This window comes from Phodopus roborovskii, unplaced genomic scaffold (assembly GCF_943737965.1).
Source record: "Phodopus roborovskii unplaced genomic scaffold, PHOROB, whole genome shotgun sequence".
Lineage (NCBI taxonomy): Eukaryota > Metazoa > Chordata > Mammalia > Rodentia > Cricetidae > Phodopus > Phodopus roborovskii.
In genome coordinates this window covers 1,764,966-1,789,688 of record NW_026125538.1, presented here as the reverse complement: position 1 = coordinate 1,789,688, position 24,723 = coordinate 1,764,966, and the positions used below count along the sequence as shown (strand labels likewise).

General features: G+C 38.1%; 1 protein-coding gene across 6 annotated transcripts; it reads left to right on the top strand.

Annotated features, from left to right (window-relative positions):
• Nucleotides 1-2,571: 2,571 nt before the first annotated feature.
• On the top strand, nt 2,572-23,488 carry Hnrnpc (heterogeneous nuclear ribonucleoprotein C). 6 transcript variants are annotated; one of them, XM_051176820.1, is made up of 8 exons: nt 2,572-3,230; nt 12,898-13,165; nt 15,206-15,320; nt 15,846-15,893; nt 21,668-21,828; nt 22,580-22,693; nt 22,853-23,034; nt 23,126-23,488. In XM_051176820.1, the coding sequence occupies exons 1-8, from the start codon at nt 3,219-3,221 to the stop codon at nt 23,207-23,209; spliced, it is 984 nt and encodes a 327-aa protein (XP_051032777.1). In that variant the 5' UTR covers nt 2,572-3,218; the 3' UTR covers nt 23,210-23,488. The 6 variants fall into 6 exon arrangements, with proteins under 6 accessions (XP_051032777.1, XP_051032782.1, XP_051032781.1 ...); XM_051176825.1 differs by having other exon boundaries at nt 3,124-3,230; nt 15,206-15,281; nt 22,877-23,034; XM_051176824.1 differs by having other exon boundaries at nt 3,124-3,230; nt 15,206-15,281; nt 22,874-23,034.
• Nucleotides 23,489-24,723: the final 1,235 nt, after the last annotated feature.

The following is a 24,723-nucleotide window of genomic DNA, read 5'->3' as shown; positions in this document are numbered from 1 at the left end:
CAGGTGATGACTTGTTCTCTTGGCTGGCTGGGCTCATTTAAAGTGCCCTTTAAGGTGCTTATCTAACCCTTGGTGGGAAGTTTTTGGTAGTATAACCTAGAAACACATTTTAAAACTTTTCTGTGTATTAACGTTTGCTTGTATGAGTGCACCTTGTTTGTGTGTGCTGGACATGGAGGTCTGAAAGAAAGCATAGGACTAGGATACTCTGGAACTGGAATTATGTTGTGAGCCACCATGTAGGGCACTGGGAATCAAAGCTCTGTAAGAGCAGCAAGTGCTCTTTATATGCTGAACCATTTTCCAGCCCCTGTGTACATGCTCTTTACTAAAAAAAAATTTGCTTTTTTTTTTTAAGTGGCATTAGTTATTAGTTCATGAGTTGTTAACTTGGGTGAGAAAACTTGTTGACACAGATCATGTAGTGCTTTCTATTTGGGGAGAGTGGTAGTTTTGTTTTTTGTTTTTCTTGAAATAGGGACTCACTATGTAGCTCTGGCCCTTTGGCTGTCCTGGAACTCACTTTGTGTAACAGACTCTAGTCACTACTCTAGAGTAGTAGAGTGTGCCCAGATTACATTGCTTCTTTTTAAGCCTATGTCTTGTAGATGTAGATTTTTTTTTTTTTTGTAAAAGATTATTATGCCTACAGTGTCCTGCCTGCACATATATGCCTGCAGGCCAGAAGAGGGCACCAGATCTCATTATAGATGGATGTGAACCAACATGTGGTTGCTGGGACTTGAACTCATCAGTCAGTGTTCTTAACCTCTGAGCTATCTTTCCAGCCCCTATACTAAGGATTTTTATTTTCCTCTTTCCAGTGAACTATTGGGTTAACACCTGAAGATTTTGGTATCGGTTCAGGATAGTAACAAACAAAAAAATTTTCATTATAATTGCCTCAAATACAGATAACTTTCAAGTTCTATTGGGGAACTTATACAGTTTTTTAATATTTGTATAAGGTTGGCTATTGACATGTAAAAAGAGTTAACAGTATTCATTCTGTTTGTAGTTTTGGTGTTTTTAAATAAGGATTTAGTTTGAATACTCTAAAAGTTCAGTTTAAAATTTTAATGTTGGGACTAAGGGAGACTTAAGTCCTCATGTCTAAATGAAATGGGAATGTAACAAGTCTTTTACTAACTACTTTTCTTTTATTTAGCTAATGAAACAACCAGTTTGTGTCATGTACATTATTTCACATTGTGTCAGATTCTTCATACCTTGGGATTCAGAACACTAGATGATAAATGTCATTTACATTATTTCAGTTTTACATGTGTCAGATAATTCATACCTTGGGATTAGGAACACTAGATGATAAAATGAAACACAAATCCATAAGGACACAATTTTTATCACCTGTTTCATGACATGAATGTGTTCATGGATCCTTCCTCCATTTGTATGGTTTTTTTTTTCCACTGTCAGTGATGATGAATAAAAAGGGCTGGCTCCTTTTTAAGAACATCTTTCACCCTGACTGTAGAACCTTACCAAAGTCTTGTGGTCTTTCACTCTTTGGCTTTGAAATTAGAGTCCCTTCTAGTGTGTGTCTTCATGGTAGACCATTCACCTTCAGTCTGTATTAATCACAGGAAGAAAACTACATATATGGCCTTAGGTTTGAAACCCATGAATCTGTTTGACCTTTATTCACTTCATCTTCATTGGTTGGCCTGGTTTTCTGTATTTTCATTGCCCAAACTGCTGATTACAAAGTGGACATTAAAATGTATACTGTTTACCAGTCCCCTTAAAGGGGATACAGATTTGAATTTAGTTAGCTACAACCACAATTGACTGAAGAATTGTAAAAACAGTCACTAATAGAAGTGATGATTCTTTAAAGGCTCTCTCCACCCCAGTGAAATGTTAATGCTTTACCAAAATGTGTTAGATGCAACCGACAGTTTTCTGTCTTGGGGTTTAGGGCACATTTCTGAGGAACTATGACTCAATCTGTCCCTTCTCCTTTCACAGGGCAGCAAGGCGAACCCCATCCTTACTCACTGGAGCTCAGCTTTGATTTTTTTTAACTTCCCTTTCCCACCCTTCCAGAACACACACATTCCCATTCCAAAATTGATTTTATAAAGACATTTTAAACATAATGATGCAACTTGGTGTGCACTACAGCAAATATACAGGTGTTTTTTTTTAAAATTATTTCCAAAAAGACACACAAAAAAAAAAACAGGACCTGGATTTAAGTTGTAATTTTTAAATTTCTATTTCTATTTTTTCTGCAGCAGTTGGGTTAGAGGAGGAGCCTTTTAGCCTCATAAACTGACCTCTCTACTTCCTCGTGTATTTTTAAGAGATTAATTGATAATGTGGAAAGGGCTTTGCTTGTCTGCTATTGAGAACATTACCCTTGCGGTTTTTGTGGAAACTGCTTTTGGAAAAGAAAAGAAATGAACTTTACTGACTTGACATTTTTACACCTCCCGTTTTTCTAATCTGGGCTATTTTTATTTTTGTTTTTTTACAGTGAGATTTTTTTGATCTTCAGCTACAGTAAGTTATTATAATTTTTTTTTTACATTTTTCCTGACTTTCGCTGGTTTCCTTTTTATTGTTGTTACTTACTAGTTATTTATTATTACTATACTTATTATAATGGTGATGATGATGATGATAATGCTGATTTTTAACCGGATTAAAGTGGAGTTTTTCTGAATGTTAAGATTTCTTCAGCCTCCTGATTGACTTTGGAGTTTTCCATCTTGGGAGAGAAAGTGAAGGTGTTAGCATTTTTAAGTAGTTGGATCACATAAACCTTTTCTCTCCCAACCCCACCCTTGCCCTCAACCCCTTCCCCACACTGGAAATAATTTTACTGGCTGTTAAGTCTCTGACCTTATTTTTCCTGATCTTTAACTTAACTGTTTTAGAGCATCTCTGGACGTCTGTATTTTTAATTTTTTTTATTTTTATTTTTTTTCTTTTTAATCTTTCATTTGTTAAATTTTTAAACTGTGCTGCAATAAAATGTGTGTGGTACTATTTAACACCTATAATGGTGATGGCATTTTCCCAAAAAGCCATCTTCCTACTGTTTCCCTTGAAATCCCATCCTGCTTTTCCTGTACACTACCCCTCACAAACCACAAGCCGCAGCAACATGGATGCCCAGCCTGGAGCAGCATCAGCCAGGATGACCTGGAGCCAGGGGGGCCTTCGGAACAGATGTACACCCTTCCTGGGTGATGGTAAGAGGTGTGAGGTCCACTTGGTTTCATTGCAAAGACTAGGAAATAAGATTTATTTAAGTTTAGATGATGTATAGGTCAGAACCCCTGAAACTGCCTCCAACTAGACAGTTCTTTCTCAGGTTATTGTTGAGCTGTCTTGTTTTAGAGTAATCTTCAGGATTTGGGCTTATAGTTTAGTGGACATAGTACTTAGTGTACATGAGGCCCTGAGTTTGATTCTTGGCACTGCATAAACTGGGCCTGGTGACAGACAGGAACACCTGTGATTTGTGCAGAAGTATAAGAAGTTCAAAGTCTTCCATAGGTTACATGAAACATTGTCTCAAAATGCAGTTAGATTACATTTGTACATTTTTAGATTATATTTATCTTAAAGTACAAATTGAGGGGGCTGGAGAGGTAGTTTATCAACTGAGAGCTTTGGCAACTCTTCCAGGGGTCCTTCGTTAATTGCCAGCAACTACATTGTGGCTAACAGACATTGATAATGGGATCTGATGCTCTCTTTTGGCATGCAGGGTTATATGGAGAGAGTACCGTATTCTTAAAATAGAGTAGTATTAAAAAAAAAAAAATACAAGTTGAAGATAGCTTCCGATAATGACAAAGAAGTTGAGACAGGAGTTTGAGGCTAGTGTGGTGGCACTCTGATAACAACCCAAACAAAACACCATAGATCCAACCCCCAGAAATAAGTATAATATAGTATTAAACTGTCACAGAAGGTTTTTGTTGTTGTTGTTTTTAAAGGAAAGGGTAGGCTTAGCTTAAAATAGGAAGATTTAATTTCTACATCAATGGGTATCAGTGACTTGAAACTAGAATAATGCAATGGTTATTGAGGGCATAGGTAGCTGAAGTTAGGAATATTATTGGCTTGGAAACCAATTTTTTAGGTTTCTACATAGGACTGCTTGTCCTGAAACTTAACTCACTATGTAGACCAGACCAATTTCAAACTCAGATCTGCCTGTCTATGCCCACCTGTCTCTGCTTCCCAAGTGCTGGGACTAAAGGAAAGCACCACCACATTCAGTCATTGCTAAGCATTTTAGAGTTAACCTAGTAAGTTTCAATAAGGAAAATGAGTTCTGTGACATGTAGGTTTATGGTGCCCTCTTGGACAAAAAGTAAAATGTAGTTCAAATGAACACCAAAGAGTACATCAAAGAAAATAGTGGAAGGTTGAAGCAGAAGCTCCTGAGGTCTGGGAAAGGAGTGAACTCTTTCTACCTTTTATCCTGTATTGTGTTGCAGCTATACATTATAGGGTGAGTTTATTTCTGTTCCACAAGTTTATTACTTAAAGTTAATGCCTTTTATTGTTTGAGAGATCAAGGGTCTTGTCAGGAGAACCTCAGCCTAATTCCTGATGATAGATGGAGTGAAAAATGAAAGATACACTATGATATTTATGCACAGATCTGTAAAAGAATGCAAAAGTGGATCTTTAACTGCATCAGGAAGCCTGTGACTCCTTTTAAGAGGAAGTGAACTGATTCTTAATGTTAGGGCCAGTTAATAGAAATTTGTACTTTTGTACTGTGTTAAAGAGTATGGTTCCACACAAACCCCCCGTAAGTTTCTCTGTGTCTAGTCCTGCCTGTCCTGGAACTTGTAGACCAGGCTGGCCTTGCCTGGAATTAAAGGCCTGTGGCACCATTGCCTAGTGAGAGTATGCTTGAGAACTAGTGAAGGGCTGGTAGAAAGTGACATGAAATTCTCATTAGAAATTGGGGGAAAAAAATGTATGGGTTTTTTGTTTTGCCTCTGTGTCTGTTGCCATGTATATGCCTGGTGCTACCTTGGTTTTTAAGGCCAAGTCTGCCATTGGCCTACAATGTGAGACCTTGTTTCAGAAAAGGAAAATTATTTCAAAGACAAAACATTGTTTTTTTCAAATTGGTTTGTTTTGACCTCCTTGGTTTATCAAACTACAGATTTTCTGTCACTTAGACCAAAGACTGGTTAATTTTCCTTCCTATCATGTCATCAGCTTTTCATTTAAAACCATTTACTGCCATATTTGTCCGTGTCAATTCATCATTGTCTTTAGTGTATCACAATAGACATCCACCTTTTTTAACAACTAATTTTTTAAACATATTTCATGTATGAGTGCTTTGTATGTATACCTGCATGACAGAAGAGGACATCAGATCCTATTATAGATGGTCATAACTACCATGTATGTGGTTGCTGGGAATTGAACAGCCAGTGTGCTCTTAGCCCCTGAACCAATTCTGTAGCTCCAGATATCCAACTCTGGCTTTGGAAGCTGTCCTGGAACTAGCTCTTATAGATCAGGCTGTTCTCAACTCACAGAGATCTGCCTGCCTCTGCCTCCCGAGTGCTGGGATTAAAGGCGTGTGCCACCAATGCCAGGCTGGATATCCCTTTTTACTTTGTCCTCTGTCTGTTCTCAAGTGTTGGCTACATTGATTCTGCTAAAATAAAATGTAAATGTTTGAAAGCTGGACTTGGTGTCATATGCATATAATCCAGCACTTGGGAACTGCAGGAGGGATCAGAACTTTAGCTGTATAGAATTTAAAAGGATCTAGGGCTGAGTGAAACCTCAAGGAAAAATTAAATGTTATTTTAATGTTCTGTCTCACTATGTAAGTCCTGGCATGTAATTCAGAATGGTCTGCCTCTAGAGTGGTAGGATTAAAGTCTGCCACCATTCCTGGCACACTGGTCATCTTACTATGTATTATAGTAACTGGCTAGGGTCAGAGAGATGGCTCAGCAGTTAACAAGACTTGTTAATCTTGCAGAATATCTGGATTCAGTTACCAACATGGGCATGATGGTTCCAAGGGGGATTTGATGCCCTTTCAGTCTAGGCACTCAAATGGTGTACATACATGCTGACAAAGCACTCATATAAAATACAGATTTAAAGAGAAGAGTATTGACATTTTTTTCCTTGTATTCATGTTAGATTCCTGTTTTTGTAGGTTTTTATTCAGTAGCTATCATGTCAGTGATGCCTTGTTCTGTTGGAGCTGTAGTTTATAAGTCACATATTGGTGCCAGCATCTGAAATTATGATACTTATACTTATGATAAGAGCATTCATTCTTGTAGAAGATCAAGCTTTAATTCCCTGTAATCTTATGGTAGCTAATAAACTAATTCTAGTTCCTAGAGGGTCTTACACCTTCTTGCGTCTGTGCTTCTGTGGGTACTAAACATGTATAGATAAGCAGACAAAACACTCATACACAAAATAAGAGAAATCAATTGGTAGGGCAGGCATAATTACATGGCATTAATCCCTGCACTTGGAGAGGCAGGTGAATCTCAATTTTAGGCCAGCCTGATCCATAGTGACACCTGCTTGGAAAACAAAAAACCCTACTAGCATGATATGCTTCTAGAACTGCTTCTAAGATGTAGTCTTAGATTGCACTTAGCTGGGCATTGGTGGCAGGAGCCTTTTAATCCCAGCACTTGGGAGGCAGAGGCAGGCTGATGTCTGAGTTCAAGGCCAGCCTGGTCTATAAGAGCTAGTTCCAGGACAGCCTCTAAAGCCTGTCTCTAAAAGGGGGGGGGGGGGGAAGATGGCACTTAAACAATTTATATTTGTTGCTACATTGAACCCTTTTCTCTGTATTGTTTTGGAGCCTGCCCTGGAACTAGCTCTTGTTTGTGGACCAGGCTGGCCTTGAACTCAACAGAGATCCACCTGCCTCTGCTTGGGATTAAAGGCATCTAATACCTGGCTACTTTGATTCATTTTCTTTTTCCAGGCAGAGCAATCATTTTTGCTTCAATTTATTTAACTCATGGAAAAATTTCAAACTAGTAATTGTTCTTTATTTACTTGTTCATCTTTTTATACTATTGCATTTTATTTTATTGCCACTTGGTGTAATGGCACACATTTTTACTTCTAGGCTGATCTGAGTCCAGCCCACCCTGGTCTTCATAGTAAGTTCCAAGCTAGCCAGGGCTATACCTATATCTGCCTTAATGTTATTTTAAACACAGCTCCTGTAAATGTGAAGATAACATAATAGTTTTTTTTAATCATTTTTATTTTTTGTGTATTTGTGTTTTGCTTGCATGTATGTCTGTGAGGTGTGGAATCTTGGAGTTGTAGACAGTTGTGAGCTGCCATGTGGATATGGTGCTAGGAATTAAACCCAGGTCCTCTGGAAGAACAATTAGTTCTTTTAACCACTGATCCATCTCTCTTCGAACTCACTTTATATGTAGGCCCTCCTGGACTGGAACTCACTAAGATCTGCCTCTACCCTACCCTTCCTGGCATCACCAGGCATTCGTATTTTGAGACAGGGACATTTCACTTTTAGCTTGTCAAGTAGGCTAGGCACACTGGCCAACCAGTGAGTCCCAGAGGTCCAACTCTAGTTGGTTTGACTTAGTGCTGGGATTATGAGTGTGTGCCAACATTTTTGGCTTAATTTTTTCCTTAGTTTATTTAAAGTTAGGTGTCTGTCTGTCATGTATATTAAGGGGGTGTCAGGTACCCTGTAGATAGATAAAGGCATTTGTAAATTGGGGGCTTGGAAGTGAACCTGTCCTGCAGAAGAGTATTAAGTTCTCTGATTGAGCTGGTTTTTTTTTTTACACTAGTGTAAGTACATGTGGGTGCTAGGATTAAAAACATGCTATTGTGCTGGATTTGTTTTCTCTGCATGTGTGCATGGTGTTTGGAAGCTAAAAGAAGGGAGTCAGATCACCTGGGGCAAAAGTTGTGAGCCATCATGTGGGTGCAAACTCAAATCTTTTGGAGAGCATAGAATGATCTAACAACCATCTTCGCAGCCTCAAAGTTTAATTCTTGATTGATAGTAGATACAAAAGCATTAAGGAATGTGGTTTTTGCGGATCACAGTAAACTTAAAAAACCACTTTCCTCTAGCTCGTTCGTGTGTGTGTGTGTGTGTGTGTGTGTGTGTGTGTGTGTGTGTATTAATGCAAGGATCTGTGTGCTAGGCAAGTGTTCTACTGAGATACACTTGGGAGGGCATCAACATTTTAAAGGTTTTTTAAAACTGGAACATTATGTGATTTCGTATATATACCTATATATTTTATTTTTATCCTTCATTACTACCATCCCGCTCTCTCCTACTTATTCTCTTACCTAGTCTCCCTTCTTCCATTTGAGTTGAGTGGTCAGTCATATGGTGTCGTAGTGCTTGAACTAAAGGTGTGTGTCACCTCTGCCCAGCTTACCTTCCATATTAAAATTCTTCAGTAAACATAAAAATGCTTATAGTATATTTTAGTAACCAGTTAAATTTAAAAAAAAAAACAAACAAACAAAAAAAAGAGTCCCCAGTATGATGGAAGAGGTTTATTAGTAGATAAAAGGGGGAGAATATTCCAGAGACAGGGACATCTGGGAGAGTCCACAGTGAAGCTTACCTTTTGCCTGGTCATGGGAGGAGGAGAGAAACAATAGTAAAAGGCTGGATTATATAGGAAAGGGCAACTGGGAAAAGAGCAGCCCAGCTAGCCACTGGGCTGGAGAAGTTTAGGGCAAGCAAGGGGTTTGTATGTCAGCCATACCCAGTAACAGGGACTTTAGTGAAACTGGGAGAACCTCTCCATCAATTCTGCTTTGATATACTAAATAGGCACCTTAGCCTTTGTCCTGGGGTTGAGACTTAACATTTGTGTTTTTCAAAAAAAGCCATTTTACTGTGCCTATAATGTATAATGCTTATCCATCTTGGTTCCTTCTGTAATGAAGATGGTTGTTTTTGCTGTTGTCGAAGGTGTCTCTCTGTGTTTTAAGTTAAATGATTAAATTGGTTAACTCTTCTCATGCCTGACAAATTTAAAATTTTTTTTTATTTCATGGTTACAATTTACTATGTTTTGTGTTATTTTAAAATCAGTATTTTAAATTGCTGATATTTGATTATGTGGTATCTGAGTGTATGTACATGTGAATGTAGGTTAGGTTCCTGCTCAAGCTGGAAAATTGCTGTCTCCATGGAGCTGGAGTTACAGGCTGAGATTGAGGTCATCTGGAGAAGCAGTGTGCACACTTAACTGCATATTGCATCTCCGTCTCCTAAGTCTGAATTTCTTCTGTGGGGCAGCTCCTAAATCTGTATTTCTTCTGTGGACTGTTTGTAGCATTGTCAGTTGCACATAATTCTAAGGAGGACTTCTAATTTCTGATCATTCAGCCTTTTGTCTTTGGAATGTTAAAATGATAGGTATTTGCAAACATGCCCGGTTTTATGGAGGTGTTAGGAGTGGTTCAAAGGATTTTTGCATGCTAGGCAATCACCCATGCCCATATCCCCAGCACAAGAACATTGGTTGTGTATGTTCTGCATGTATGGGTAGGTGTACATATGTGTAGAGGCAAATTGACATTGTTTGCCTTAATTGCTTTAAAAATTTACTTCGAGAGTTAGTGTCTATATCTTGCCAAATTGCAGCTAATCTAGCTAGTGATATTTTCTTGGATAAGCTGTGTGTCTGCCTCTTGAATACTTGATTCAGTATACACCTTTGTACCTTTGGGTTCTGGATTCTGTTTTTGAGATAGGGTTTCTGTGTGTAGCCCTAGCTGTTCTGGAACTCACTCTGTAGATAGAACATGCTGACCTTAAACTGAGTTCTGGGATCTCTGCCTCTTCAATAGTGCTCAGATTGAAGGTGTGTACCACTACCAAACTCTTCCCCCCTCCCCCCCCCCCGCCCCATCCCTCAAGGATGATCTATTTGTTTTCTTTCTGTATTTTTCTCTTTCTTTAACATGTAACCCTGGTAGGCCTGAGGTCTCTCACCTCTGATAGTAAAGGTATATGTTAACACACAGGCCAATAAAAATGAGGTTTAACTGGCTCTTTTTAAGGTAGGTAATGATAGCACTCATTGTTAACCTCTGAAAAGACCAGAGTCAGACAGTGAAGATAGAAAAAAGATGCATAGGAGGCAAAATGCAAACAGCCATGACAAAATTTCTCTGTATAGTCCTGTTGTCTATATATAGACCAGGTTGATCTCACTCACATTTGTCTCTCTGCCTTTTCAGAAGAGGGCACCAAGTATCCTTATACATGGTTATGAGCAACCATATGGTTGCCTGGAATCAGTGATCTAACCTCTGAACCATCTTTCCAGTCCCTGAACTCTAGTCTTGATGAACCCTAGTCTTGAGTTCTGGTGCTTCCATGGCAAATACACTGAACCCTATTGTCTCCAGGTGCATAATTTTTGCGAACCTCATGTATAGCCTGTTAACTTTTTCAGTACTGGCTGGTCTTTACTGCTAGAGAATAGTAAACCCAGGGCTTTGATTTTTGCTAGGTTAATTCTTACACATCTTACATCTCTAGCCCATTACTATTATTATTTTGAGATAAGTCTACATAGTCCTGTCTGTCCTGGCACTGTAATTGACTTAGAGAATCCAGCTGTCTCTCCCTATACCCTTCCTGGCAATATCAGGGTTTGTGGTTTTTTTGGCACAGGGTTTCTCTTTGGAGTTTGTCCTGGAACCCTCTCCGTAGCCCAGGCTGGCCTTGAATTCACAGATTGCCTGCCTTCTGAGTGCTGGGACTGAAGGTCTGTGCCCACCCACACAGCTACCTATATTTGCCATGGTTGGAGATGTATATGACTACTACTAAAAGGTAGAAAAGTTTAGGTGTTAGATGGCAGGGGAAGTAGTACATAGATTTGAATGATAAGGAACCAGTCATTTCCCCCATGCTATGGGAGGCTTCTACCACTGAGCCCTTTTGATTGAGGTGGAGGGCCAGAGATGGTTTTCTGGTTTGTTTGTTTTGTTTTGTTTTTTTCTTTGTAGATCTGGCTGTCCAGGACTAATTCTGTAAACTAGGTTGGCCTGAAATTCAGATGTAGGTATATGCTTGCCTCTGCCTCCCCAAACACTGGGATTAAAGATGTGTGCCACCACATCATACCTTGAATTAAGTATTTTATTTTCTTTAAGGATGGACCTTGGTTACTTTTGGAAACTACAAATAAAATAACCTAGGTCTTTAAACAGGTAAATAGTAGAGGATTTATCAATAGAATAGATGGCACTGTCATAGACTTAATTTTAGTATTCAGGGAGACTGGATCATGAATTTGATGCTGAGCCTTGTTAAGGGATGTGGGAAGGAGCATAAGAGAACCTTAAAGGACATATCAAGCATTTTAGAAATTGCCCAAGGACAGTGTTTTGATAAGTTAGTTTTAATAAGGTTTAAAATCCCAAGTGGGTAAATGGTGATGCACACCTTTAATCTTGGCAGAGATAGGAAGATCTCTTGAGTTTGAGGCCTGCCTGGTATACAAAGCAAGTTCCAGGACAGCCATGGCTGTTACAGAGAGACCCCCCCCCCAAAAAAAAAAGTTTTAATTCCTTTTACACCTGTTATTGTCAGTAATTTGGCTCCACATAACCATTCTGGAGTTTTGGTGATGGTGATGACTACCTAACATTGATTCATTATTTACTGTATGCATCGTAGGATCACACTCCTTGCCTAACAAACAAATTTGACCCTCATTTGTCTTATTCATAAGTAAGGTGTAGGGGAAAGCAAGTTAAGATGGCTTACTGGATAGCTTTCTGCTAAGACTGACAACTTCAGTTTGACTTCTCAGTATATAGTAGAGAAAACTGATTCCTAATAGTTGTCCTTTGACTTCTGTATGTTAAGCAACCTTGCACACATGCTGTAAAGTGGCCTGAAATCTTTTGATTGCTTCTAAAACTATTTAACTCTTCAGTAAAATATTAAGTAACTTTAGACTGTATCTATTATGTTTTGTATTGCTTACATGATTCACTTGGATAGGAAGGATGAAAAATACTAAACCCAGCTTAAATATTTTTTAGTTATTTTCAGAATAGGATGGAATTTAAACTCTGATTTTAGGATTTACATTGATAATAAGTAGAAAGCAAACAAAGAATTGTGAAATACAATATCTTAAAAAGTGGGTATTTATAATAACTTGACTCCATTATCATTATCATTTTTGGTTGGAAACAATTTTAATAGACTAGAAACAGCTGTGTGGTAGCTTAAACATAAAATTCCAGGATTCTGAAGTATTCAGTATTCCAGTCTTCAGACTAGCTTTTTGAGTGAGAATGGATCTGTCTGAGAAAACCAAAACAGAAGAAAGTTTGCATTTCCTTATTTTTTCTGTGTTATACTTGTAGTTTATCATCATCACCATCCAATATTAATATTCCAGATGTAAAAAGTGGTTTTAGAGTAATTGCATTGTATGAAAAGATGGCTTTAATATGCTTTGTAGTACAAGTAAGTATCTGAGTAGTTGAAAATATTTGCCTTTGTATAAGTATAATTGAAAGGTAAAAATTATAACTATACTTGCAAAAAAAGTTTTGAAGTTGGTCTGTTTTGAGAAAATTGAGACTTAAGATTACAACCAGGAAGGCAAAAAAGGCCAAACCCTGGCAGTAAAAGTGTAGGGAATTATAATTTAAGGACTCGAATTTTAGAAGATTTCTTGGAATTATTATAAAAGAGGAATGTCTTGCTAGGACAAGAGGTATAAAAGGAGTTTCATATTATATATTTGATATTGTGAGAATACTGTTAGTTAATACCTAGATAGTCAAAGTGGTTCAAGTGAAACACCATTAATAGTATCTGCTAACCTGAATGCTTCTTTTTTCCAGTTATCAGAAACCTTATCATCGAAGGAAATGGCTAGCAATGTTACCAACAAGACAGATCCTCGATCTATGAATTCCCGTGTATTCATTGGGAATCTCAATACTCTTGTTGTCAAGAAGTCTGATGTGGAGGCAATTTTTTCAAAGTATGGCAAAATAGTGGGCTGCTCTGTGCATAAGGGCTTTGCCTTCGTCCAATATGTTAATGAAAGAAATGCCCGGGCTGCTGTTGCTGGAGAAGATGGCAGAATGATTGCTGGCCAGGTTTTAGGTGAGTTTGTAGTTGTTAAAATTCAAGATTGAATTTTCTGTTTTCTTTGGTAGGGGGAGCATACAAAGTACTGGGTTTCATTGTGGCATTTTTATATGTACATATTATACTTCACTATTTTACATATAATCTAGCAGTGCCTTCTGTCTCATTTATATATTTGTTTCCCTGACTCTGTAAAGCTAGTCTTTAACTATTTTGATGTGACTATGTTTCTATGCCTTTTTCTTTCTTCTTCTTTTTTTAATGGAAAAACTAGGCAACCTTGGTAATCTTGAGTAAGCAAATGGTAATGACATTTCGTAATGTGGAATGATTGTTGAGACAGGATATATATGTGTGTATATATAGTTTAGGCTTAGTATGTGCAGTCAAGATTGCCTGACTCTGCCTTTGGATTTTATCTTAACTTTCTGATGTGGGTAACTATTTTATGGCAAATATGGAGTAGAAAAGTTTTTGAAACAGAGTTTCTCTGTAGTCCTTGTCTGTCTTGGAACTTGCCTCTGCCTCCCAAAGTGTTGGATTAAAGGTGTCTAAACACCGTACCACCATACAATACCTATCTCAATTTTTTGTGTCTGAAAGGATTTCAGTTTTGCACAGTCAGCCTGAGCTTCTAATCCTCCTGACTGCATTTTCATATATGGCTCATGGTTTATTTTTAAAGGATTTATTAATGAATACAGTGTTCTGCCTGCTGTGGGGTTGTGAATCACCGTGTGGATGCTGGGAATTGAACTCAGGACCTCTGGAGTTGTCTGCTTCATCAGATCTCAGCCTTAGCCTTTATTTTATAAGTTTAGAGTTCAGATGCTTTGTTTGGCTAGCAACCTTTCAAGTTAGTTGATTCATGTGCTTACAACATCACTAATACTTATTTGTTATTACTTTGCATCTACTCCACTAGTATAATGTTCCCATATCAGCAATGTGTATGTTTACTTGAACCTTAAATTTTTTGTGGTGGAGGCTAGTGAGACAAGGTCTCTATACATAGCCCTTGCTGTCCTGAGACTAAACTATGTTGATCACACTAACCTCAAATGAATTATACTGGGATTAGAGCTATATGCCAACATTTTGGCCTAAAAGCTTGTGTTTCAGAGCAAATTATAATACCTTCCCTGTTGCAGCATCTCTGGTAACAATGTTAGGTTGTTAGACCTGGAACTCAGGTCAGCCTGCCACTTCAGGATTAAAAGTATGTGCCACCACACCTAGCCTCTGGGGTTTGAATTTCTAATTAAATCTGGATTATTTTCATGGGAAGTGTTTATAAGACTATAATCTTGACTTTTTAAAAATTGGCCTTAGGTCATCTTTGTTAGCTTTAATGCACTTTTTAAGGAGAAGCAAGTATATTATCTTTAATTACTGAATACAGAAGTTAACATGCTGACCAGTTTGCAAGGATAGAAACATCTACTGTTGGTCAAACTTACATAGCCACTATGGAGATCACTGGAAGTTTTCAGAGAAATGACCACTGACAACTGCCAGTTAGTTGTAGTGCTACTAAGCATAGACCCAGAGTGTGCCATCTACTACAGATTTGTGTACATGTCTTTATTAGTGCTGTATTCCCATTAGCAACAAAATGAAACCAGCCTAGACATTGAGAGTGGTCCTTTGGGGACATAGCTTATCTTTGCCATGCTTATCTTTGGAGTTACGCCCAGTGGTGTTTTTTTTTGGGGGGGGGGTGGTGAAATGAAGCATTACTAGGAAAATGACCTGTTAGTAGCTACTGATGTGATTCTTTAACTGTGTTAGTGGATGAATAAACAAGATGAATCAAATTTGCAAATGTGAAGGAGCTAAGAGTGGGGATATATAGCAAAGAGAAAACTAATGACCTGACAGTATAGAAATGGAAGGCTAGCTTTGTAAAAACTTCTAGTGAGAAGGAAAGTTAATGTTACACTGTGGTGTGAAATACAGGTTTGTTTGCTTTTGCTGGGGATAAAACCCAGTCTCTTTGCCTTGAAGTTACTGTTTTTAATTTCTCACCTTTTGGCTTTGTTTCCTTTTTTCCAGATATTAATCTGGCTGCAGAGCCAAAAGTGAACCGAGGAAAAGCAGGTGTCAAACGATCTGCAGCGGAGATGTACGGGTCAGTACCAGAACACCCTTCTCCGTCCCCTCTACTCAGGTCCGGAACTTTATTGTTTATAACTGCATTGTGTCCATCAGTGGGCATCTTCTGTGTTTTCTGGATGTGGGGAGGGTTAGTGTAATGTGTTTTGTATGTGCAAAAGTGTAATGCTTATTAACTTGTGTTAACATACTTCCCTTTGCCCCTATTTCCTAGCACCGAGGTATTTGCTGTTTAACAATAATTACATATGTGTATATTCAAATTCAAGAGGAATTTGTTAGGTTCTAGAAAGCTGGGAATAAGGAAGGGAGAAGGGACTGTGATTTAACAGCTATTGTTTTCTTTTAGTATTCTTAAAGCTCTTAAAGTTATGTTTTTACCTGAATTACTAATTGATCACTGCATGCCCAGTGGTCTAAGATAACATGGAGGGCAAATTATTTGTTTGAATGGTGATTATTTGTTGCTAATCTTACTGATCTATGTGTTGTGGTTTGTTTGGCCTGTTTTCACCCCATCTGCCTTTTGCATTAACAACAGCAGCTCCAAAATAATCCTTCTTTGGTATTTATTTTTCAGTTCCTCATTTGATTTGGACTATGACTTTCAACGGGATTATTATGACAGGTATGTATGGGTTTTTCTTTTTGGATGTTATTCTAAAAAGTCAGTTTAAGCTCATTTTCATTTAAGTAATGAATGACATGTTGCACATGCTGCTTTATACTCAAAACGTCTCTAGTATAGGATGTTTGAAAATACACCAGTTCTTTATGTGTATGGACTTGTGTAAATGTCTGCCTCACAAATGTCTACAATCCCTGGAAGAGGGCTTATTATATCAACTGTTCCAGGCAGGTGTGAGGTGCCCATCATCGGTACTGAGATCGGAATATGGGTCCTCTGGGAGTGTTCTTATTCTCTTAGGAGACAAGTTTCAGTGAATTTTTACGGTTTTCCAGGATTAGATAGCCAGGTCTAAATAAATCATCCCACCCCAAAACAGGCCAGAAATTCCAGGTGCCTCTTTAGCCTCTGCAACCCTTCTTTTTTTGACAGGGTTTATCTGTGAAGTTTAGAGCCTCTCCTGGCATTCATTCTGTAGACCAGGCTAGCCTTGAACTCATGGAGAGCTCCCTTCCTCTACTCCCAAGTTCTAGGATTAAAGGCACGTGCCACCACTGCCCAGCCAAACCCTACTTTTAAAGACAGGGTCTCATGGAACCAACCCACAGCTCTTCAATTTGTTTAGCTTATCAGTAAACTTTAGGACTCTGACTGAATCAACTTTCCCATTACTGTCCACACTGGGCGTTTTACTTGGGAATTGGGGGCCTAAACTCAGGTCCTTCCTTGTGCTTGCCATCTTCACAGACCTTAAAAGGATTCTTAATAAAGTACCTAAAAACTGGCATTCTTAAAAAAACAAATTTGAGGGTATTTTGTTTGCTTTCCCTCATCAGTTTACTCAGGTATGTAATACTACAATTATTTCTCATTTGGAAATCTGGAACTACATAAGGTAAGGTTACTTGGAAGATGAGCTGGGCCATTGATTTATATAGAAGTACTTGGATTATATACATGCTTTATTGTCACCCTTTTTACTTAACCTTTTTTAGGCTGGCTTACTATTTTCATTGTGTATGTGGTATATATGTCTTTGGAGAAAGTTTTAATTTGGAGTAGTTGCTTATGATTTAACTAATTCCAAGGTGGCCTCTGGTATAAGATATACTTGAAGATAAACATTGTGAATCTCCTTGGTAGTCTTTACATACATTCCAATGTGCTTCACGCATAAAGTGCTGAGTGGTTAAGAACAAATGGTGAGCCCTTGTTCCCCTCCCAACACTTTGTATCTCTCTTATATTTAGGTAGTCACAAGTACACATGCAGATAGACCCTCATACAGACATATAAGTTGAGTGCAGTTGGAGAGTGTTGTGTAGTTGTTGCCATGATCTAAATTTAGGATGTTCTATCACCCTCAAAAGTAAACCCTGAGTTTGTTAACAATGTATGTTCTTTCCCTCTATCTAGGTCTAGGCAACTGCAAAGCCACTTTGTGTTTGCTTTTGACTATTTAGGCACTTTTGACCAGAGGTGTGGGGGAGTTGTAGACAGGGCATCTGAGTATCTCTGGAACTCAGATCAAAGAAATCCATTGGACTCTGCTGTGGTTAAAGCTGTGCAAAACCACCCATCATATTAATGAGCTCCTAAGGTTCATTTTGTGTTCCTGATAATACCCCACCTCCATTTTAATTGGCTTTCACAGAACTTGATCTGTTGACCAAGCTTGCTTCTGAGTGTTGCTTGGCTGTTTTCATTACTTTAAATTATCTGTGTGTGTATCTGCATGAGTGTTTGTGCCCACAGAGGCCAGATTACCATGGAATTGATTGTAAGTCACCTGATGAGGGTTTGGGGAATTGAACTCAGGATGTCTGGGAAAATAGTATGTGTTCCTAACTAATTGACCTTCCTCATAGCAACCAGATACAGATATAAAAAACAAACAAAAAAACCAACAAAACAAAAAAACCAAAAACCTGATAGTGATATTTTTGTGCATGTGTGTTTGTGCGTGAATATTTGTATGTGGGGTGTGTTTGTTGATCTTCTTAATCTGTAACTTTATAATTTCATGTTTTATCATTCTCGTAGGAAATGTGTGTGAAGTTATACCAAGGACTTTAAATAATGTGAGAATTCTAGGTGAACATATTTTTGAGTGAATTTTATGTTCTTTAAAAATTAACTCTGATGCTTAAATGGTGGCATGCGTAGAACAAGTGGGAAATGTACTTTCCAGCAGAACTAGTGAGGTAATGTAATATTGATCTGAACAGTTAACAGTGTAACATGATTAATGAATAGTGGAGATAGGAAGTGTAAAAAATGAAGTTTTTCAGGCTGGAGAGATGGCTAGGCTTACAACCAAAAATGAAGTTTTTCTTTATGGATCTGTATAGTGTTTCAAATGAAGGAGGTAAGTAAATTAAACCTCCTCTGCAAGTAGAAAAGTAGAAGACTGAGATTTTAGAACACAGTTTACATTGAATATTAAAATATACTAACTTGGGAACAAGTGACGGTACATTTTGCTAATTATAGAATAGATCATCATAGGCATAAGAAAGAATTCATAAAATCAAATTTGTCTTACTCTTGTGTACTCTTCCTCCCCACCCTCCAAATCAGAGTAATAAGTGACCTATCTCCAGTGAAATTTATCCAGATGATGATCCACAGCAGGAACAGCAGACTCAAAGTAGTTTGTTTTATTACAGGAAGCATTTCATTAGCAGCCCTTGCATCACAAAGCACAAGCTCAGTTAGTGATTTTTATTTTTGTTGTGACTTTGAACTCTTATTTATGTTCACTGCTGGTATTAGAGGTTTATCATGTTAGAAAATAGGCACTTCTCAGTTTTTAATTATATGTTAAACCATATTAGTATTTTTTGTATGGTAGTTTAGAAAAGTAACAAATGAGATGGGAGATATGGTATATGAGCTTTCTTTCAAAGAATTGTGATCTTTAATTTTTTTTTCCCCAGACAGGATTTCTCTGTAACTGCTTTGGCTGTACTTGAAACTCACTTTGAGTTGAGTGTGTGTCTAATCAAACATTGGTAGATTTGAGCAGCAGAAGTACAGTAAGATACTTGATAGTAGGTGTCTAGAAGAGTGAAACATCTATCAAGGGCCAATAAATTTGCAAAGTAATGAGTGTTGTATTCAAAAATTCTTCTATTTCCTCCTATTTCCTCTTCCTGCATATATAAATGTAATCTGTAGGTGTGTTAGATAATTTAGATTAGCTTTGATTTGGAAGCCTTTTAGGGAGACCATTAAAATTACTTCTCCAGGAGGCGATGCCATATGCCTTTATTCCCAGCATTTGGGAGTCAGAGGCAGGCAGATCTCTGAGTTCGAGATTAGTCTGGTGTACAAGAGCTAGTTCCAGGACATGATCCAAAGTAAGCAGAAACACTTTCTAAAAATATATTTTTAAATAAAAAAATATATATTATTGATAATTGACCATGACCATTTGCTATGTAATTTAACATTTTCATGCTTAACCTTTGAAAATTGAGAAAAGTACATTTAGATGGAAAATTGAGTCAGTTACCAATTAGTACTGTTTATCTTGCATATATAGGGCCTGTCAATTTGACTGTATGGAGTACAGATCTTATCTTTCTGCAAGGCTTTGCAAATCCACAAGGTGATAATGACCTGGTTGTGTCTGTAATTTTATTTGAACTGGTTTGAGGTCTGCTAGAGATCCTCTTTCAACCTCCTGAGTCTTTTCTTAAGAGATTGTGTACCCTAATATGTTTAGTTGCCCAAAGCATTTTTAGTGTTGAAATATTTTTGTACCTTGGTATGGTGGTTAGTTTAAGCTCCCTGTGACTGCTGAAGCCCATTACATTAATAAGAGAGATGGTCTGTATGCATAAACCTTTCTGTCCATCCTGCTATAGCTCCTCAGGAGCCCAGCCCTATTTTACATACTTTAACTTTTCTCTAGATTTCTGTGAACACTTATAAGGAACACGGTTCCACTATTCTTGTAGTGATTAAACTGTGTTGCTTAGTGATTAAACTGTGTTGCTTAGCAAATGACTTCAAACATGGTAAATCCTGAAGTTGAGGTGACTGGAATTGAATGAAACAACAAATGACAGTGGTGGGCTGCCATGTAATCCCAGTGCTTAGCTGAGGAAGGAGAGTGGCAAAACAACAAAGTAATGGAATAAGAGTTCTCGTCCTTTCTTTCCTCTTGTTTGTTTGGTTTGTTTGATTGCTCTTTTGAGACTGGCTGTTCTGGAACTCACTTTGTAGACTAGGCTGGTCTCCCAACTCAGAGATCCATCTGCATCTGCCTCTGCCTCCTTGGGGCTGGAACTAAAGATGTGAATCATAACGGCTTGCCTAGAAAGATTCTTGAAGAGCTTTAGAGTTTTTTGGCTTCATTTATTTTTTATTTTCTCTGTATAGCTGTGGGTTTTCTGTAGTGCTGGGATTAAAGGTGTGCACCTTTAGAAAATCTACAGAACACATGCTACTTCTAAAAATCACTGTTACTTTTGCAGAAAATGGCCTTACAATATGGGTCAAGAGATAAAATGTTCTATAGTAGACCTATACTAAAAACTGTATTTGCACTAGTAAATTTAGGAAATGAAAACATGATTTCTATACAACCAGTTAGGGAATTTCTGTCTCAGCTTAGGAAAGCTCATAAGAAAGGTACATTTTGTAACTGTACCTGTTTTTTAAATGTATGCAGTGTTCTGCCTGCACACCAGAATAGGGCACCAGATCCTATTATAGGTGGTCGTGAGCTACTATGTGGTTGCTTGGAATTGAACTCAGGACCTCTGGAAGAGCAGCCAGTGTTCTTAACCCCTGGACCATGCATGTCTCCAGCTTCTATACTTTTTTCTGTTGGTTTTAATATTTTGAGGCAGTTTCTCCCAGTGTAGTGCTGGCTGTCCTGCAACTCAGTAAGTAGAGCAAGGCTGGTCTTAAAGAACAGAGATCCTTCTGCCTCTCATAATGTTAATGGCATGCTTCACCACACATATTTTGTTTGTTTGTTTTTTCAAGACAGGGTTTCTCAGTGTCTTTGGAGTCTGTCCTAGAACTAGCTCTTGTAGACCAGGCTGGTCTTGAACTCCCAGAGATCCACCTCCCTCTGCGCCCCCCCCCCCCCCCCCCAAGGGCTGGGATTAATGCACTACCACCTCTGGCATGGTTTTTTTTTTTTTTTTTAACTTAACTGTTAATTCAGAGAGTATTAAAACATTTCATAATAAACACCTTGTCCCGCAGAAATTGAAAGTAAATGGGAGTATCGTTTGTTAAAGATAGAGGAGCTGGAAAAAGTAATGTTATCACTTAAATTTCAAGTCAACAAATACGACTAGTCTTGGTTTCACCAAGATGTGTCAGCAGGTAACGTTGCTTGCCACCTGTGTTGGGTCATGTTTAATTTCTAGGACTCCATGGAATTATAAGAGAGAACCGACTCCCCCACATTGTCCTGTCTGGCCTCGGGTATGGTGTAACATATTCATAACTCTGCACACACTAAAATACATGTTGTAAGATGTTTCTACAAGTGTGTGTGTTTGGGGGGGAGGGGCCTAGAAGACAGCTTTTACGTTTCTATCACTCGAATTTCAGAGATCAAATTCAGGTCATCATATTAACATTCTGTTGACTGCTCCTTATGGAGGAAACAGCTATTGCAAACTTTTCAAGCCTATCGGTGTGTTTCCCTTTAGTATCAGAGTGGAGAGTATATTGCTATCAAAATAATAAAAGGAAATGGCTAAAACAGAAAATTCTACAATGCTCTTATCTCTTTTATCCAATAGGATGTACAGTTACCCAGCACGTGTCCCTCCTCCTCCTCCTATTGCTCGAGCTGTGGTGCCTTCTAAACGCCAGCGTGTTTCCGGAAACACCTCTCGAAGGGGCAAAAGTGGATTTAATTCCAAGAGTGGACAACGGGGATCTTCATCCAAGTCTGGAAAGTGTAAGTGTTGTTTCTTTTACATTTTTGTGCAGTGCCTCCCACCTCCAAATTTTACTATTTTTATTTTCTATCTTTTACATGTATGTATGTGGGGGGAGTTATTGATTCCCATGAAGCTGGAGTTGAAAGATATGGGTGCTGAGAACTTCTGCAAGAAGAACACTTAGCCATTTCTCTACCCCGTGTTTATTTTAAATTAGATATTACCAGCGTAGACATAATGTATATGTGTGAACTTGAACCAAGAGATGAGGAAGGGAGGCAGGGGTAATGCTTAGTTGGTAAAGATCCTGCACTCAAAAGAAGTGAGGACATGAGCTTTTATCCCCCAAGCATACATAGAAAGCAGAGCACCTTACTTATCTTGAATTCTGACTTTGGGGAGGCTAAAAGGGGAGCAACCCTCGACTTGAAGGCCAGCTAACCATGCAAAATCAGTGAGTTCCTATTTCATGGAGAGATTCATTTTCAAAAAGAATGATGGGACAGCCATACACACCCAGCACTTGGGGAGGCAGAGGCAAGGTGGATCTCTTAGTTGGAGGATGGCAGTGGGTACTCAGAAACCTTATCTCAGAAGAATCAAACCAAAAGAAAAGAAAAAAGTCTCTTACTTTTGTAGTTACAGCTCAGAGAATTTCCCCCTGTGGTGCTGAGAATCAGTTCAAAAGCCTAACTCCTTGGAAGGAGAACATTTTCAGCAATTGGTAAATTATTATATGTTTTATTCTAGTCTAATTTTGTGTTACAGTGAAAGGAGATGACCTTCAGGCCATTAAGAAGGAGCTGACTCAGATAAAACAAAAAGTGGATTCTCTGCTGGAAAGCCTGGAAAAAATTGAAAAGGAACAAAGCAAGCAAGCAGGTAATGGTCTTGTGCTTGTTTCAAGTAAAATTGGGTTATTATAAGGTATTTGCGTATTGTGGTGTTTGGGAGGGTCATTAATTTGTTTGGGAAACTATATTTGTTCTTTGATTAATGAAAGCTCTCTATATCCTGTGGGCAACACCTGCCCCTGGACAGACTTGTCCTTCTCATCCCCAGTAGAGATGAAGAATGAAAAGTCTGAGGAAGAACAGAGCAGTGCCTCTGTGAAGAAAGATGAGACCAATGTGAAGATGGAGTCTGAGGCAGGTGCAGATGACTCTGCTGAGGAGGGTGACCTGCTGGACGACGATGACAATGAAGACAGGGGGGATGACCAGGTTAGGACCTGTGAAAGGAAGGAAAGGTGGGGAGTAGGGTCCAGGCATGCAAGCAGTACCTCTAACTCTACCTTGTGTCTGTTTCTCACAGCTGGAATTGATCAAGGATGATGAAAAAGAAGCAGAGGAAGGAGAAGATGACAGAGATAGCGCCAATGGGGAGGATGACTCTTAAAGCACATTGAGGAGTTTAGAAACACCCCGTTATTCATTTACCTAGGCGCTTGTGAGAGATCAAAGTAACACCAGATCCTCTTCCTAGTATCTTCAGCACATCCTCACTGTTCGCCCTCTCCTTATCCTTCCTGTGTTCATTGATTCATAATTGGCTTGCGCCTAGTTCATTTTCACTTCCTTTGATGCTCCTTAGTAGTTTTGTTAAGTCTTACCCTGTAAGTTTGCTTTTAATTTTGATACCTCTTTGACTTAACAATAAAAAGATGTATGGTTTTTATCAACTGTCTCCAAAATAATCTCTTGTTATGCAGGGAGTACAGTTCTTCATATGATTTCAGTAGTTGCTTCCCTAACTGCAGAAGCATCTCATTTACTTGTAACCCTGAGAGCAGCTTTGCATTAGAGGTGTGTGTTTTCCCTCACATGAGTGGGGCTGTTCAACACGAATGTAACCATGTATTTTTGTGAATGAGAGTTGGCATGTCAAATGCATCTTACAGGAAAATAGTGTAATAGTCTTAATATTTGTTTTCTAAAGTTAATACCATGGGTTATTTTTGTGAACAGCCTGATGTTTGGGATCTTTTTCTCAAAATAAACAATTCCTTATTAAACCAGGAATTTGAAGGAAAACATGGATTTTTTTTTCAATTAAAATTATTTGCTCTTTTTATCGGCCTCCAAATCCTCAGGTTGTATTAAATACAATTTTCTTGGGAGTCTATAATCATGCATATCAATATATATGTGAATAAAAATCATTTCAAGATGAGTGTTTAAATAATTTTGACATGGAGTAGTTGGTTTGAATTACTGTTTAGAAGCCTGGTTGTGTTTTTTTTTTTTTTTTTTTTTATTGGATTATCAACTGGAAATAGGAAAGCATTTGTCTATTCCTTTATAGTAGCATTAGCTTTCCAGAGAACTCAGAATATAATGTGGGTTATAATTACCCCATATAATTAGCTTTTCCCTCTTGCTACATTACTTTCAGTTTTTGAACATTGTGCTACATAAGACCCATCCAACATTCTGAGGCTAATGGTATGAACAGGCTTTAAGGCTCGTGTTATTTGCTTAGTCTTGACATCCAGTTTATTTGTAATTTGCCCTTGTTAATTTTTTGCATAGCAGATTATAAAATGGTTCCTATATGGACACAGATCTTCTATTTCTCAAAAGGATGTTAATTTGGTATAGCATTCAGGGCAAGATTGTGTTTTAATCCTATTCACTGCAGAAAAACAGTGATTCTTATGTAAAATGTTAAACAACTTGAGTAGAAAGTAGAGGCTGACCTGGGACTAGCCTACCCTTGGATCCTAGTGTTTAAAATATACAATGGTTTTTATTGTCACACTCCTTCCCCCCATAATCTTGGTAGGATCTTGTGTTTTAATGTGAACTATCTTGGGTAATTAGCTGTATGTTTACAAAGTATCAGAGGTGGTACTAAACAAATAAATAGGTAATAAAACCTATTTAAATGTACTGTTAGAAGTTGGTGTTTGC